Source organism: Malus sylvestris, chromosome 7 (assembly GCF_916048215.2).
Source record: "Malus sylvestris chromosome 7, drMalSylv7.2, whole genome shotgun sequence".
Lineage (NCBI taxonomy): Eukaryota > Viridiplantae > Streptophyta > Magnoliopsida > Rosales > Rosaceae > Malus > Malus sylvestris.
In genome coordinates this window covers 18,140,114-18,158,354 of record NC_062266.1, presented here as the reverse complement: position 1 = coordinate 18,158,354, position 18,241 = coordinate 18,140,114, and the positions used below count along the sequence as shown (strand labels likewise).

The 18,241-nt window shown below is 35.6% G+C and overlaps 1 protein-coding gene across 1 annotated transcript; it reads right to left on the bottom strand.

The window, feature by feature from the left end:
- Window positions 1-444: 444 nt before the first annotated feature.
- LOC126630436 ((+)-neomenthol dehydrogenase-like) lies at window positions 445-2,348 on the bottom strand. Its single transcript, XM_050300570.1, has 4 exons — window positions 2,107-2,348; window positions 1,757-2,003; window positions 1,337-1,408; window positions 445-1,164 (listed from the first exon to the last, which is right to left on the bottom strand). Exons 1-4 carry the CDS (start codon window positions 2,124-2,126, stop codon window positions 613-615), a joined length of 891 nt encoding a protein of 296 aa, XP_050156527.1. The 5' UTR covers window positions 2,127-2,348; the 3' UTR covers window positions 445-612.
- Between the last annotated feature and the right edge of the window lie 15,893 nt (window positions 2,349-18,241).

Here is an 18,241-nt window from a genome sequence, read left to right as displayed (position 1 = left end):
ACACGAGAAATGACAGGATTAAAAATGAAGATATCTAAGGTAAGTAGTAGGAGGGGTCGCAATTGAAGATAAGATTAGAAAAAATCGGTTAAGGTGTTTTGGAACGAAACCTACACATGTTTCAGTTAAAAAATGCAATTATGAGACAAGCTCAGAGAAAAGAAGTAGAGGATGACCTAGGAAGATGTGGACAAAGACTTCAAGAAAAAATAGAGTTCTTGGAGCTAATCCAAGACTTGGTGCAAAACCGAACAGTGGTATTATTCTAGAATTCATAAGTCTACCTCATTTAGTGGGATAAGATTTTGGTACTATATGAGTAGAGTGAGACTAAATGAAAATTCTGAAATTCAATCATATTGCAATGTGAGATGGAAATGGTTGCACGTCAGACTGAAAATGTATTCCAAGTAGGAAAAAAATAAAAAATAAAAAACATCAATGTTGCACAACTGATTGAATATATATTCCAAGTAGGAAATAAAACATTATACAGAAGGTACTTTGTTACAAATATAGATTGTTCCAAGTATACTTAACAAGTTCAAGCTGCTACCCAAATAAAGGACATACATTGGCAACATTTGCATTATAATATAAAATCTTCTTCAATCAAAAATCTGTCACTTCATTCTGAGAAAAGAAGGAGCCAGAGGGGCCATCATTGGGCAGGAATGCTAACTTCACAACCCTTGCTGCACCTTCTTCGACAGGCAAGACGCCGGAATTGGAGTTTATATCTGTTTTGACAAATCCAGGGCAGACACAATTGATACGAAAATCGGGGTACTTCCTGGCTAGAACACGTGTATATGCATTCATTGCTGCCTTTGAGAGTATATAGCTAGACATATGAGAAGGCCAGCCCTTGCTCTCAAGTGAACCCTCCTTGTAGTCTTCTAGAAACTGAGTCAGCATCTCGTCTATTCGCTCTTCTGTTAGGTTCTCGACATCACTGAAAACTCCTTTAACCCTGTCACTAGGTATTCTGTTTAACATGCCCATGGAGGATGAAACGTTAACAATTCTTGGTGATTCGGATAACTGGAGGAGTGGAATAAGCGCTTCGGTTGTTCGTTTAGCACCGTAATAGTTTATTTGCACGCATTCTTTTGCTAACTCATAATTTTCAGTCATCACTTTATCCCAATCAATTGTTTCTTTCTGCATCACACACGCCCCAAACATCAGTCATCAATCTATCACAGTGAAAATATTGTCCAGAATAATATTACACATAATCATTTAATTTGCTAGTAAAATGGCTAGTATGTTATCCAGTGCAATTCTAGCCACAAAAGGTGGCCTTGTGAGAAGAATTATGTCAAACACTTACCCAACCAGAAGCTAATGCAGCTTTAAAAGCATCACCATCCAGAATGGATCCACCAACCCCTGCATTGTTCACCTGTGCAGAGCACAAATCTTTCAATATTTGTTTTACTTCAGCAACTCAAACTATTGAAAAGTAAGAAATTCTAGAAAATGGAAATTAAAGGGTCAGTTTGGGTAGATCCTTAGATGTTCTTTATAACCAACTCAAAATCCAATGCCATTTATAGAGCCAGCTTTGAGGCCTAAGGAGTATGCTACACTGCAAAACCCTAAAGTCCAGCGACTAATCTAATTAATGAGTTAGAGAAACTTAATTTGATTCAAACGATATTCTAATTAATCTAATCTAAAAACTTGGCTACGCCCAAAAGCCCAAGTGTTCAAAGACAAAAACTTTTTAAGAAATGAGCTATGATCGTACCAAGATATCGAGTTTCCCGAACTGGGTTTTAATGAACTCCGCGAGAGGAGCAATGGTTGAAGGGTTAGCCACATCAAGTTGATGAAAAACCACTTCACCTGCCAAGCCGGACTGTTTGAGTTTCTCAACAGCTTCAAGACCCCTCCTCTCATCTCTAGCTGTTAAGACCACTGTTATTCCGTCTGATGCCAACTGCTTGACAATCCCTAATCCTATTCCTTTGTTTGCCCCTGTCACAACTGCATACCTGAAAAATTCACACGCATAACAAACACCAAATTCACAACAAATTCACAACAACAAAATAAGAAACAAAAACAAAGAGCGAGAAATTGTTATCGAGTGGCCACCGCTTTGTTGCTTCTGCCATTGATAATGATTCGATATCGATCGGGTTGATCAGTAGGTAGTTAGATAATCGTTTGCGTGCTTATATAGAGTGTTTGAGTTTTGTTTTGTATGTTCAGATAAAAATTAGAAGAAAATTGTTCGTTGGCATCTTCCAACTACTGAAGTATTGTATATAGCAGAAAGTGGACTTTTCTTTGCACAACGAAAAGAACCTTGGGTGATGCAATTGCCCACGTTATCCAAAATTTTTGTGGTGTAAGTCGAATGAGGGGTTCCTTTTCGGATTCTTTCCCGATAAATCATGAATCATATTTGTTTATTGTACAGTAGAAGAAAATTGTTCGTTGGCAACTACCGAAGTATTGTATCTAGCAGAAAGTGGACTTTTCTTTGCACAACGAAAAGAACCTTGGGTGATGCAATTGCCCACGTTATCCAAAATTTTTGTGGTGTAAGTCGAATGAGGGGTTCCTTTTCGGATTCTTTCCCGATAAATCATGAATCACATTTGTTTATTGTACATTATACGGCTAATTTTCATCAGATACTATTTATGTTCAATTTTAAATAAAATTTTTAAAATTTTCTTTTATCATACAATATATAATGAATAGACACAATTTACATATCTTCGAAATCCTTACAAAGATTATCTATAGAGGATCCTCATTCGTGTTAATCAACCATCAGCAAAGACAATTGGAATTTTAGTGTTGACTATTTGTAAATACATATTCCAAAATATCCAATCAATTTGATTCTCGATGCATGAAGAAATTTTTTTATGTGCTTGAAACATAAGCCGGTACATCAGGACCGGCCCTGAGGGTGTGCGAGGTATGCAACCGCACAGGGCCCCGTTTTTATGGGGCGCGGAAATTTTAATAACCTATATGGTAGATACATATATTAAAAATAAAAACGTAAACATAATTAACAAAATTCCCATAGCGGAGTTGGCAGATGCTAGTTTTTCTAGTTACATAGCACGGGTTCAACCCCTACTTAGACCTAGTAGTTTCTGATACGACATGAAAATAATTGGTTTCAGATCAACACGATAACTAATCGGATCATTATCAGGTGACCCGTTAAGAACCCATTAATAACAGATTCTTAACGGGTATACACGCGAGTAACACGTGGGTAACCCGTTTCGATCTATTAAGAACAAAATTATTTTGATAATTTTAAAGTTTAATTACTAAAAGATTTATTATAAATACAACAGTCGTATGAATATATACAATATATTCTATATTAAATATATAGTTTTGTGTTATTATTCTATATAAATTTTAAAAAAAAAAGTTTTAGTCATTATTTATTTTTATTATGAGAGTTCCTTGTTATCATTACTAGGATACATTTTACTTAACATGTTGTTGTCCAAAATTAAAATAAACTAGTATAGTATTTGTATAGGCAAGAACTAAGAAGACATACAAGTATGAAAAATGTAAAAGAATATATAAACACTCGTGATTCATCATTATTCATCCACGAGTAGATAATGGTTACATTTACATTATCATTTAGATTTTTAAAATCCTCCAAACCCTCATGAATAATGTTTTTTATTTAAGGGAAAAATTAATAAAATTAATAATAATTATTGTAGAAGTGTAAAAAATGGCTTCGAAATCTAACACTATAATCCATAAACCTTAAATTTATATTTAATCGTCGATTGTCATTTACGCTTTATTCTTCATACTGAATTTCATTTTTAAAATTTTCTTTTTTGAAAACATGATCATCTGGCGGATATAAGAAGATGAACAGTTCAGATCTTTGATATCACGTTTCGATATTTACGGTAAATTGAAATATGAGTCGGTGTCATATAGTTTGTAGAAACTTTATAAACATCAAGCAACATTTTCACTAACCGTAAAACTCTGAATATAATATCAACGATCCAAACCGTTCATCTTCCTTCATCCTCTAATAGATCATGTTTTCAAAAAAGAAAATCCAAAAAAAACAAAATTTGATCAGAAAAATGAAGCGTAAATGTAAACAACAATCAACGGTTAAATTTTGATCTATGATTTATATGATTATAGTGACAAATTTCGAAGTTAAGCTTTTCATGAAAATTGTAAAGCTTGTCATTACGAATGTTTATATATTTTTTTTCTATATTTTTTTTACACTTCTACATTAATTAAAAAACTATTAAAGACTTTAAGTAAGTGAAAATATACTTGAAAGAAAAATATGATTTTATGTTTTGACTGTGACAATATGGTATGTATATACTTATTTAGTATTATGTTTTTCATTTGATTATTTATTGATTTAAAATATAGGGGTGTGCTATCCACACACCCCATTTTATTTCGAATTTAAGCTCTCCACGAAAGTTGTAAAGCTTGTCATTACGAGCGTTTATATATTTTTCCTATATGTTTTACACTTCTACATTAATTAAAAAACTATTAAAGAAAATGTGCAAGGTTCCAATGTTCTAATGCTCTAATGTTTTTTTTTTATTATGCTCTTATTTTGGGTATATAAATATATACCTAAAAGAAAATTGCGTTTTTATGTTTTGAATGTGACAATATGGTATGTATATACTTATTTAGTATTATGTTTTTCATTTGATTATTTATTGGTTTAAAATATATTTTCCTTAACGGGTAAAGGGTCAGATCATATTACATGTTAATATTATCGGATAGATTTCAGGTCGAGTCATTTTACCCATTTATTTTAACGGGTGTTACACGACACGACTCGTTAAGATATCGAGTATAACACGAAAACGACATGAATACGAAAAACACGACACGAATGCCAGGTCTACCTTTACCTTCACATATCTTTTAGGGTAAAAAACTATTTACAACCCTCATATTTTGTGGTTTTCAACATTTAGTACATCAAGTTTTTTTCGTCTCAGATTTATACTTTAAGTATAAATTTTGGGACAGTCTCGTACATCCGTTAGTAAAACTGTTAAATCTGTCGTTAATTGTGACTGGGCGCCACGTGTCATCCATGTTTTTTTTTTCTTCTACCTTCTTCTTCTTCCTTCTGCAATTTTTTTTTTCTTCCTCCTCCTTCTTCCTTCCTCCTTCTTCCTTCCCCTTCTTCTCCTTCTTACTTCTTCTTCCTTTTCCTTCTCATTCTTCTTCTTCTTCCTCCGAATCTTGGGAATTTTTTTTTTCTTCTTTCTTCTTCTTCCTCCTTCTTCCTCTTTCTTCTTCTTCTTCTTCCTTCGACTGCAACTTCTTCTTTTTTTTTTCTTCCTCCTTCTTTTCCTTCTTCCTTCCCCTTCTTCTCCTTCTTCTTTCTTCTTCCTTCTTCTTCTTCCTCGAATCTGGGGAAGATGAAGGTTTTTTTTTTTTTTTTTTGAGGAAGATGAAGAAGAAGGAAGAAGGAAGAAAGAGAAGAATGGGAAGGAAGAAGGAGGAAGAAAAAAAAAAGTTGCAGTCGGAGGAAGAAGAAGAAGAAGAAGAAGAAGGAAGAAGAAGGAAGAAGAAGGAAGAAGGAGGAGGAAGAAGAAGAAAGAAGGAAGGAGAAAGAAGAAGAAAAAAAAAACCTTCATCTTCCCCAGATTCAGAGGAAGAAGAAGAAGAAGGAAGAAGAAGAAGAAGAAGGGGAAGGAAGAAGGATAAGAAAGAGAAGGAGGAAGAAAAAAAAAAAAACCTTCATCTTCCCCAAATTCGGAGGATGAAGAAGAAGAAGGAAGAAGGAAGAAGGAGAAGAAGGGGAAGGAAGAAGGAGAAGGAGGAAGAAAAAATAAAAAAATAAAAAAATAAGTTGCAGTCGGAGGAAGGAGAAGAAGAAGAAAGAGGAAGAAGGAGAATGAAGAAGGAAGAAGAAAAAAGAAAAAAGAAAAAAGAAAAAAAGAAGAAGAAGAAGTTGCAGTCAGATGAAGAAGAAGAAGAAGAAAGAAGAAAAAAAAAATTCCCCAGATTCGGAGGAAGAAGAAGAAGAAGGAGAAGGAGAAGGAAGAAGGAAGAAGGAGAAGAAGGGGAAGGAAGAAGGAGGAGGAAGAAAAAAAAATTGCAGAAGAAGGAAGAAGAAGAAAGAAAAAAAGAAAAAAAAACGTGGATGACATGTGACGCCCAATCATGGTGCCACGTCACAATTAACGGCAGATTTAACAGTTTGACTAACGGATGTATGAGACTGTCCAAAAATTTATACTTTAGGTATGAATCTGAGACGAAAAAAACTTGATGTACTAAATGTTGAAAACCACAAAATATGAGGATAGTAAACAGTCTTTTACCCTATCTTTTAATTATGAGTTTTATTTGGGGGTAACCATTCTGGGCCTTTTTAGCTAGACTCTTTTCATGCTACACTTTTACCAAAAGAAAAATCTTTTTCTTGCTACACTATTTTTTTTTCTTCTTGTTTTAAATATAAGCAGTTAATTTCTTTCATTATAAAAGATCACTTTTGCTAATAAATGTATAATTAGGAATATCATAATAAATTAGAATTCTTAAAAGATTGAAGATATAATCTTTAAAAGCCCCCCATTTTTTTATACGATATCATTTAATCGTTTATTTTGTCATTGTTTAAACGTCACACCCCTAAAGTCCCCCATTGATTACCGTTATGTTAATTTGGTTTAATTGATTTAAGACACGAATTCGAAATTTTGACAAATCTAACAACAATCAACTAGGGCGGGGTGAGAAACATCCTTACTTTAGGAGGTGAGCAAAAATGCACTAAAAAACCGACAATTCATCATAAGCATGCTACTTATATCATAATCTGTGATTTGTTTAATACATAATTTTTTCTTGAGATGAACTCTAGTGATAATAAAAGCAAGAATGGTCCTATTACAATATTCGTACAGTAATATGTTTGCTACATAGCCACCACACCATGCTTTTTGTACTAAAAACTAAGGAGTTTTGAACCCAAAAACATAGGGGAAGCACATAAGTACATAGCCACCACATCATGCTTCATTTTTATTTATTTTATTTTGCACTATATCAATTTATACACAATGAAATATAAAAGAAAATATAGCAACAAAAATTCTAGACCATGTGAGGGCCTCTATTTGAGTTTTACACAGGGTCTCTAAAATCTCAAGACCGGTTCCTCCACTTACCGACTCATATTTCGGACAGATTAAAAAAATTCTCCAACGCATGAGATCCTGTAGTTGGATTTTTTCTCTCAATATTACTTATCGAGGCGTTAAGAACATGTTTAGTTGTTTAGTACGGGGTTAAGATTGGTTTCGTTTTCAATGTTACTTGTAGAATTAATATAACTAGAGATTTTGAACTAAATTATTTTTTAAATTTAACTTTATTCATAGGTCCATGGAATTGAATCATCGAGAATAAAATTCAATCGGTTATTGTTCTATGAAAATCTTCAACCACTCCAAAAAAAAATATGTTTGAATTTTAAGTAGATGTAGCATGCCAAAAGATGTTTGGAAACATAGACACTGAAATTATGAATTTAGTAAGTAGAAGGCCTTCTTTCTGGACAGGTTTTTCAATGTACGGAAAACACAACTGGTACATCAAGTCGTGTTCTCAATACATTGAAAGTTTTCTCTTATTTATGTTGCATTCAATGTCTTTTAATTCTTTCAGCTTGTAAATTACAAGGGTAAACCAAAAATAAATAGGTTGCTAGACTACAAAACTATTATAGCCTATTTGGTACTCTACTTGAATCCAGCTTTTTAAACTCAAAAACAATTTTCAGGTTTTGTGTCTTAAAACTTGTTTGGTATGACTATTTTTAAAAACTAAACTCAAGACTAACTCAAAAATATAGTCTATTCTCTAAAAACAAGAAGTGAGTTTTGAGAGTGTTTAAACTTAAACTCACTCATTTCTTTTCTCTCCCTCATCTCCTCTTACTTCAAATCTATCTGTCTCTTTTCTTCTTTCTATCTCCCCCTTCTCTTTCTTTTTTGTACCTTTTTCGTCTCTTCTTCAATCCGCTCTCATCATTCTCTCGGTTCTTTCTCTCACTCGTCTTCCTCTCTATCTCCTCCGATCCTGTCTCTTCTTTTTCTTTCCTCCAATCATGTCTTACTTTCTTTTCTTCCCTCTCCTCTTTCTCCTTTGACCTCTTCTTTTTGGATCTCTTTGTCCAATTTAAGTTGTAAGATTTAAAATTTTTAAATCGCATACCAAATAAATTTTTGAGTTTTAAAGAAAATTGCTTTCAAGAAAAATTCTTAAGAAATGTTTTGAGAAATGATAAAAACTTTCAAATAGGATACCTAACAAACCTCTAATGTCTGAGTTGCAAAAAATATAGCATTTGACCACGACGTATCGCCGCTATCGCGTGTGGTGGAGCACCGATGCCTCATTTTTTTTATGAACAAGAGGACCGTAAACTGGAACACATTGCGAGTCACATTCAAAATAGATTATGTTTAATAACTTTCGGGAACTCACTTGTAGTTTGCTGGTTTTAATTACTCTCTTTGTGAGAGTTTGTTTAATTTGTCTCTGTAGGAGAGTTCTTTCATTTTAATTTCATTTCAGTTTGCAAAACCTTTTTCATATCTATGTGTGAAGGTTTAAGTTGTTTTCTTTGGTGAATCTACTTCATTTGGTGTTCTGGGATCTTGGTTGATGATTACGTGATGCGACTAGACCCATGTGCATTGTACTCTTTGTCTTAATATGATTTGAGAGTTTTTGTTCTCATATGATCTCCATGTAATACAAAGACTTAAAACGGTTTTATTAATTTCTGTAATCTTGTGGTTCCCCCAATGAGCTTGGCTTTTAGCGATTGCTTGAAGCATGCAACATTATAATTTTTTAGATCTAGTTTGCAAGTACCCTTTTGGAACTTAAATCTTTATGAATATGTATATTAATGCCTTTTCTTCAATAAATGGAATTTCATACTTCTTTAAAAAAAAATGCTCATTTGATTTGTTCAATCTATGGGGCATAATAAACAAAAATTAGTAGAGAAGAAAATTAGTGTATGAAAATCAAATAGAAGCCATTTGTTTTATTCAATCTAGGGGACATAATAAACAAAATTGAACAGCAAAGAAAAATAGTGTATAGTTGTGATATTAATTTTAGGGTAAAAGACTGTTTACTACCCTCATGTTTTGTGGTTTTCAACATTTAGTATATCAAGTTTTTTTCTTCTCAGATTCATACCTAAAGTGTAAATTTTGGGACAGTCTCATACATCCGTTAGTCAAACTGTTAAATCTGCCGTTAATTGTGACGTGACGCCATGACTGGGCGCCACGTGTCATCCACGTTTTTTCTTTTCTTTTCTTTTTTTTTCTTTTCTTCTTTCTTCTTCGTCCTTCTTCTGCAACTTTTTTTTTTCTTCCTCCTTCTCCTTCTCCTTCTCCTTCATCTTTTTCTTCCTCCGAATCTGGGGATTTTTTTTTTTTTTTCTTCTTTCTTCTTTTTCCTCTTTCTTCTTCTTCTTCTTCTTCCTCCGACTGCAACTTTTTTTTTTCTTCCTCATTCTCCTTCTTCTTTCCTCCTTCTTCCTTCCCCTTCTTCTCCTTCTTCCTTCTTCTTCTTCTTCTTCTTCCTCTGAATCTGGGGAAGATGAAGGTTTTTTTTTTCTTCCTCCTTCTTCTCCTTCTTCTTGTTCTTCCTTCCTCCTTCTTCCTTCCCCTTCTTCTTCTTCTTCTTCTTCCTTCTTCTTCCTCCAAATTTGGGGAAGATGAAGGTTTTTTTCTTCTTTTTTCTTCTTTCTTCTTCTTCCTCCTTATTCCTCCTTCTTCTTCCTTCTTCTTCTTCTTCCTCCAACTGTAACTTTTTTTTTCTTCCTTCTTTTTCTTCCTCCTTCTTCCTCCTTCTTCTTCTCCTTCTTCCTTCCCCTTCTTCTCCTTCTTCCTTCTTCCTTCTTCTTCATCTTCCTCAAAAAAAAAAAAAAACCTTCATCTTCCCCTGATTCGAGGAAGAAGAAGAAGAAGAAGGAAGAAGGAGAAGAAAGGGAAGGAAGAAGGAAAAGAAGGAGGAAGAAAAAAAAATACAAAACTTCCCCAGATTCAGAGGAAGAAGAAGAAGAAGAAGAAGGAGAAGGAAGAAGAAGGAAGAAGGAGAAGGAGGAAGGAAGGAGGAGGAAGAAAAAAAAAATTGCAGAAGAAGGAAGAAGAAGAAGGAAGAAGAAGAAAGAAGAAAGAAGAAAAGAAAAAAAAAAGAAAAAAAAAGAAAAAAACGTGGATGACACGTGGCGTCCAGTCATGGCGCCACATCACAATTAACGGCAGATTTAACAGTATGACTAACGGATGTATGAGACTGTCCCAAAATTTACACTTTAGGTATGAAGACGAAAAAAACTTGATGTACTAAATGTTGAAAACCACAAAACATGAGGGTAGTAAACAGTTTTTTACCCTTAATTTTAACATGTGTGATTGTGTAAATCACTAGTATATTGTATTTAAGATACTAGAAGATTCTATTCCTTTATGATTGTATTACTTTCAAAGCAAGAAATCTTATCTAATTTATTACAAATAAATGCATATAGGATACTAGATTATATTAATTATAGCAAATGTGTGAATCACTAGTAGCTTGCATATAGGATTCTAGATAATGATCCCTTTATGATTGTATTACTTGCAAGGCAAGAAGCCTTTTCCACTTTACTTAACTAAAGGCACTAGGCATGAGGAATAAACATAATTCCTCGAGCTCTTCTCCATTCCTCTTTGTTGTGCTTTCTCTCTCCCTTCTGTAAAATAGACCCTAACATGTATGAAAATCAATTGGGGTTTTCTTTGACACAATTGTCATCACTACATTGTAGTAGACAAGGATTAAAATATTGGCAAAATTTTCAAAATGTTGGAAATTTCCGAGTAATGACGAAGGAAACAGGTGTAATGCAATGTTTGTCCGACTTTCGATTAAATTTGGACGAAATATTGGCTATGTCTGTGATGTTGCTCAAATATTCTGTGCGGATCAGTTTCAGTTTTGCCTAATGATTTGTTCTCGAGTTGACGAAGAGGTAGAAGTTCAGACCACTGTGATTCCATCTGATGCCAACTGCTTGACAACTTCTAATCATATTCCTTTGTTTACTCTGGTCACAACAGCAAACCTAAAAAATATTCACCGAAACTACAAATTTAGAAACAAACACCAAACAAAATACAAAGTAAGAAACTGTTGTGGAATTATGGACCTATCACAACTGCATACCTGATAAATACCTCAAAAATATGTATTTAGTAACAATGTCTCTTTGTTATTTGCATATTATCTCTTAATGTAATTTTCTTTACATTAGAGGGAATTATGGACCTATCATAACTCTAACTCGTTATCGGACCCTCTTTTGTCATTTAGATGGCTCAACTCAAACGTTACCCTATGTTTGGATAAAAGTTTCATACAAATAAGGCTAAATTTGTTAGAAATGTATTACAAAAATTAGATCAACGTCTTGGATAACAAATTCCTTTTGTTTGGTGGTGTCTTTATAATGCATTTTCAATGTTTAGGTCGTAGTTTTTTAGCACTTCGTTAATTCATTGGTTGGTAATATTCTTATAATATATTTTTAACAAATGACTGTAAATATTCCTTGGCACTTTAAGTCCTCATCCAAATGGTAACTGTAATGGAAATGTCAAATATTATGGTTTACACCTCTGGTCCGTGATTCATTGTTCAAACCTTTATCTGAACATCCTCCACATGAAATATGAACCTTCAAAGATTTTATCAAACTTTACCATTTTCTCTTCCATGGTATGTGATTCAAAAAAATCCAACAATTCGATCTTGCATGTAAGGATCTAATAGATCTTTGCAACAGTTAAATCTTTCTTAGAACCTATATCACTATGTGGTACATACTAGGGCTAAAAAAAAAGCAAAAAAAACAAAAACTCAAACCTGACTTGTGAAAACCAAACCCAAGAATCCAGAACCATTCGGTTGCCAAAAGCGAACAATTCTTGAAATTTTGGTACGGGATCGAGACCACAGTGATGTATGTTCAGTAATACCGAACTGAACAAAATATAATTATATGTCTATATTTTTTAATTATAATTATATAAAATAAAATTTTAAATAATTCTAGTCTTCGAAAGTTGAGATTAGATCTCAACCGTTCATAAAACATAAAACTCACTCTCTCACTCAGAATCCTCCCAAACTCCCAATCCCTCTCCTTGACGACTCCGACCCTCTCTCGTGACTCTAACCCTCTATCTCTCTCTTGTTCTTCTTCGGTCACACCACACCTCCAAAATTCATCTTCTTCGGCGACATCGCACCGTCAAATTCATCGCCTAGTCCCACAAAATTCATCTTCCATCTTCAGCTTGCACAAACTCTCTCTCCTTCTCAACCCTCCACCACTCATTCCTCTATAAGGTAGTAGTCGACCAACTCTCTCTTCATCAGCCCACAGCTCGCCAAAAACCACTTTCATTTTAGCCGTCGAGGTAGAGCTCCATCAATTCTCAACTTGATATGCACCAATTCTCAGGTTTCCTAACTCAACCTGCAAGTAGCGATAGCAATGGCAAAATACAAGTAAGGAGAAGCTAGAGAGAGAGAGGTATTTGTAATATATTTCTTTCTTAATATAACAGTTGTCCATTTTATTTCACAATTGGCTACATATATTGTTCCCCAAACACTCGCCAGCTGGCATAACTAAGCATTTAACAACTTAATTAAAATACTTATTTAATAGCTAAACTGCGATTAAGATAATCATAGCTATAACATTGCCCCACTCTTCAATTAAACCTTGTCCTCAAGGTTGCAATTAGAACTTGAAGTCTGAAAATCTTGCAGTAAACTCATCAGTCTTCCCATGTCGATTCTTCAACATTTTTGTTCTTCTAGTGGATAAGCAATTGAACCCCATGCATTGTTCTTCTTGTAAACCCTTCTTTGTAGCACTACTTCAGGCTTTTGAGCTTGTAGACCATCATTAGTAACCAATGGTAATAGTGGCACAGGATTAACATCAGGACCTAAATGTTTCTTCAAGCAACTGACATGGAAGACTGGGTGTATCTTGGAAGTCTAAGGTAACTTCAACTTGTCGGCCACATTACCAATTTTCTAAAGCACTTCAAATGGGCAATAGAACTTAGGGTGAAGCTTGTGATAGGCATGAGTTGCAAGTGACTGCAATTGATAAGGGATAAGCTTCAGGTAGGCCAAATCTCCCACATTAAAAGTTCTCTCACTCCTATGCTTATCTACTTTCACTTTCATCTTGTTTTGAGCAATGACCAAGTTAGTTTTAAGCATCTTCAACATTCTGTATCTAGCAATCAGGTCTTGTTTCACGCTCTTTAATTTAGCAAAACCACGTTCATAAAAGGCAATGTGTGGAGGAAGGAAGTCATAGACAATCAAACGGAGTGAACTTAAAGGCGGTGTGAAAGGAAGTGTTATAACTCCATTCAGCCCAATGAAGCCATTGGAGCCACTTCTTGGGTTTACAACTTGTACAGCATCTTAGATAGGTTTCTAAACACCTATTAACCACCTCTGTCTGGCCATCAATTTGGGGGTGGTACCCCGAACTTATGCATAATTTTGATCCTTGTAGTTTAAAAAACTCTCTCCAAAAGGCACTAAGGAAAATAGTATCCCTGTCACTTACAATGGTCAATGGAATGCCATGCAGTTTAAAAATGTTTTCCACAAGTTCTTGGGCTACCATGCTAGCAGTGTATGGATGTCCCAAGGCTGTAAAATATGCATACTTCAATAGCCTATCCACCACCACTAAAATCACATATTTCCCTTTGCAAGAGGGCAAGCCATAAATGAAATCCATACTTATATCCGTCCATGCTTACCGAGGTATTTGAAGAGGCTGCATTAACCTAGGTGGTGAGATAGTCTCATACTTATTCTATTGACAAATCCTGCATTCAACTACCCAAGCTTTTAGGTCTCTCTTCATTCCAATCCAATAGAAGCCTATTTTCAATCTTTGGTAAGTCTTCAACACCCCTTCATGACCTGTCATGGGTGTGGAGTGGTGCTCCTCAAACATTTTTTTCCTCCAAATAGAATCAACACCTAGGACAATTCTACCCTTGTATTTCAAAAAGCCATTGTCAATGTGGTACTTAGAGGCAACAACATTAGTTCCCGGAGCTTGATCTTGTGCTTCTATTTCTTGCTTCTTCACTTTAACCCAAGTATCATGTCAACCAACCAAAATATGGATAGGTGATAGCTAGAACCTTTCCCTTATTTTCCAAAGGTAGCTCGGAAAGAAGCTTAGAACCTGGTGCTATAGAAAGAGCATTTGCCACAATGTTCTCCTTGCCATGTCTATATTGCACTTCATAATCAAACCCCAGCAGCTTGGATACCCAATTTTGTTGAAATGGGGTATTTGTTCTTTGGCTCAAGAAATATTTCAAGCTGTTGTGGTCTATTTTAATAATGAAATGGCGCCCTTGGAGATAATTTTGCCATTTTTTAACTGCATACACAATTGCAATCAGTTCCCCTTCATAAGTTGATAAAGCCTAGTATCTTGGGCCTAGAGTTTGACTTGCAAAAGTAATAGGTCTTCCTCCTTGCTGCAAAACTGCTCCAATGCCTAAACTATAAGCATCACATTCTACAATGAAAGGTTCTGCAAAGTTGGGTAAAGCTAGTAGTTGGGGTGAAGTCATGGTTTGTTTTAATTGCTGGAAAGCTACCTCGGTTGCTTGTGTCCAAATAAACCCTTCATTACCAGTGAGTTCGTACAATGGTTGGCAAATTTTGCCATAACCAAGTACAAACTTTATGTAATAACCAGTTAAACCTAGAAATTCCCTCAAATCCTTCACATTCTTAAGGGTAGCCCAATCCACTATAGCTTGAATTTTGGCAGGATCTACAGAAAACCCCTCATTGGAGACTATGTGGCCCAGGTACTCTACTTGGTGCTACCTAAAGGAACATTTCTGTTTCTTGAGAAACAGTTGGTGCTTTTGTAACAACTTCATTGTTTTCTACAGATGAACTAGATGCTCCTCCCAATAGTGACTATAAATTAAAATGTCATCAAAGAACACAAGGATAAAATTTCTCAGATAAGGCTTGAAGATGTCATTCATGAGATTTTAAATGTTGCAGGGGCATTAGTGAAGCCAAAAGGCATTACAAGGAACTTATAGTGCCCTTCATAAGTTCTAAAAGCTATTTTTTCAATGTCATCCTCGCGCATCCTAATTTAATGGTAACTGAACCTGAGATCAAGCTTAGAAAAATACTTAGCCCCATATAATTCATCAAGAAGATCATCAATCAATGGAATAGGATACTTGTCCTTGATTGTAAGGATGTTCAATTCTCTATAATCTATGCATAATCTCCATGTTCCTTCGTTCTTCTTTACCAACATCACTAGAAAGGAGAATGGGCTATGACTAGGCCTGATGAACCCTGAATTGAGAAGTTCTTACACTGCCTTCTTAATCTCATCTTTTTTGTGCAGGTCCATAATGATAGGTTTAATACTTGGGGGCTTAGTACCTGGGATAAGTGGAATTTTGTGATCATATGCCCTATGTGGAGGCAACTGTGAAGGTAATTGAAACAATGTCTTAAATTACTTTAGAACTGCTTGTAACTCCTCCATTTGCTGAGAACTAAGGGTGCGTTTGTTGCATCGGACTGTCTTGTACTAGACTAGCTGTAGGGACTAAGATGGATTAGCTTGGCTTGGACTAAGATGGATTAGCTTGGCTTGGACTAAGTTGGATAAGAATTATGAAGCGTTTGGTGCAGCACCAAACTAAGAAACAGGACAATAAAATGTTCATTTTATTTATTATTAAATTATTATTTTGTAGTTATTTCGATAGTCTAAACATCTAGTTAATTCTAAAAAATATTGTTTGACCATTTATTAATTTACTTTTGTCCTTAGAAAAACTAAAAAGTAAGGAAAATAAATAAATTAACACTAGTCATCAGCCCTTCTTCCTTGTAGAGAGATACAAAATCATGTCCATTAAGCAAGACCATTGTTTCTTTCTCAAAGTCGTTCTTCTTCTTCGGGAAGCAAAACCCATGAAAATATTTGATTACCATGGAACAAATGGGAGAGAACCTAGAAACTAATCAAACCCAAAGTCATCCCATAAAATTTCTTGCCATAGAACATAAGATAGAACATTTTCGTCATTCTGCAGTATTTAATCAATGGGTTTCAGAGTTAGTAATGAGACAGAAAAAAGTTGATGGTTGATGGCTTTCAGATCTAGGGTGTAAGCAACTTTCAGTCTGACCTGGTTCTACAAAAGATCATAAAGGAGTCAGTGATGTTGAAGTCAACAGCAGAGGACTACAACAAATGCTGCTCTATGCGAAAGCATGAAGTTGTAAGCAAGGATGGTCCTAGCTAATACCAAGCATTCACTCCGGATTAGCTAACGCAACTTAGTGAGGCGTTTAGTCAACACGAGTCGGACATAGCATCATTTATGTCAGTCCCGTCTTACGCCAAACGTGGGATTGCTGTCCCAGCTAAGCTAGTCTCCACTAAGAATGCCTAATAAAGGAGGCCTAAGTGTACTAGTATCCCTTGAATTAGATTCCAAGGAGTACAATAATACCCCCAAATTGGATTGATAGAACTCCCTGTCAAGTTGGTGGAATGACATTTCTTGCACTGCAAGTTGTGGTGGTGTACTATGGGACAATTTAAACTCGTCTTTGCCCACTTAGAACTCTATTGTGAGCAACTAGAAATCCCAGAGTACAGGACTCACTGTGGACAACCATTGCACTCCCAATACCAAGTCACAAGCCCCAATGGGAATGCAAATAAATTAGTGTGACAATGATATCCTCCCACATCCAATGGTATGCGCCTACATTACCCTTGGCTTTTGATTTTCCCTCAATCGGCAATCATCACTTCAAAAGGTTTGGTTGTTTTCAAGGACCACCCCAATGTCTTAATAAGCCTAGAATCAATGAAATTGTGTGTAATTCCCGAGTCTAAGAAGATTCTCACAGAGTGGTGGTTGGCAATGCTAAAAACCTTCATAGTTTGTAAGGACTGTGTGGCATGCACCCCATAAAATGCACATTCACTTAGTGTCATTCCTTGTAATTCAGCATGTACTACTTCATCAGACTCTTCACAGAAGTCTCCCTCATCACTCGCATCTAACAAAAGTAACTGTTTATGGACGCACTTATGCCCCCTTACCCACTTCTCAATGCAAAACCAACATTCCTTTTTTTCTTTCTTGCGCTGAACTTCCTCAGGAGTAAGCTTGCGATATGGTAACATAATGGTTCTAGGCCGAGGAGGCAATATGGGTAGTAGAGTTATTTTAGCTGCATATAGGGTTCTAGGATTGAAAACCCGTAAGCTTAGCATCACCTTGAATAGCTATAGATATGGCATCATGGACCGTTACATGCCTTAACAACTTGACATCATAAATCAATTCCCATTTTAAACCTCTAAGGAAGCAGCTCTTGAGGAGCATATGACCAACATCTAAAGCACAATTAGCAAGCTTACGAAATTCAGTCACATAATCTTTAAGTGTACCTATTTGGCGCAATTTGAAGAGTGCCTCAGTACAATCCTCGAACTCGGAGGGCCCAAACTCCTTACAGAGTGCATTGGTAAATTCCTCATAAGGATGTAATTGCGCCATTTGAACCACTACATCGCTTCGTTTTCCAAGTAAAAGGAGGCTGTAAGGACCTTCTGAGGATCTGGAGTGTTGTAACAAGCAAAGTATTGGTCAGCCTTATAGATCCAAGTGAGAGGATGGTCGCCATCGGAAAATTAGGGAAAATCTTCCCGTTATTGCCATGGAGGCCTTAGAGCTCCGCCTCCGGTGTCAAACTAATCGCGACGAGGTGGGCGAGAAGTCTCCAAATGAAAATCGGTGACGATCGGCTGGATTGGAAGATCCGACACCCCCTAGAAAGAATTGTACATGCCAAAGTTGTTCAAAGGAAAAAAGCTAACTTAGCCTCGAAATCAGCGGAGAGTTTGGCCGAGACCTCAACATTTGCAGTGGCGATGGACGTTCGAAGGAAGTTGGGAAGGTCCGCCAGAGTTTCTTCAACAGTAGTGAGACGGGCATCCATGGTGGTTAATCGAGTCGTCGGAGCGTGATGGGGCATACAAGAGGGAATCGAGGAT

What these genes read in the sequence shown, in the direction of transcription:
- LOC126630436 (XM_050300570.1), bottom strand. Translation starts at nt 2,126, where the DNA reads ATGGCAGAAGCAACAAAGCG. An exon ending in TCGGGAAACTCGATATCTTG is followed by an intron (nt 1,409 to 1,756) that starts GTACGATCATAG and finishes TGCTCTGCACAG; the next exon opens with GTGAACAATGCAGGGGTTGG. An exon ending in CTGCATTAGCTTCTGGTTGG is followed by an intron (nt 1,165 to 1,336) that starts GTAAGTGTTTGA and finishes TGTGTGATGCAG; the next exon opens with AAAGAAACAATTGATTGGGA.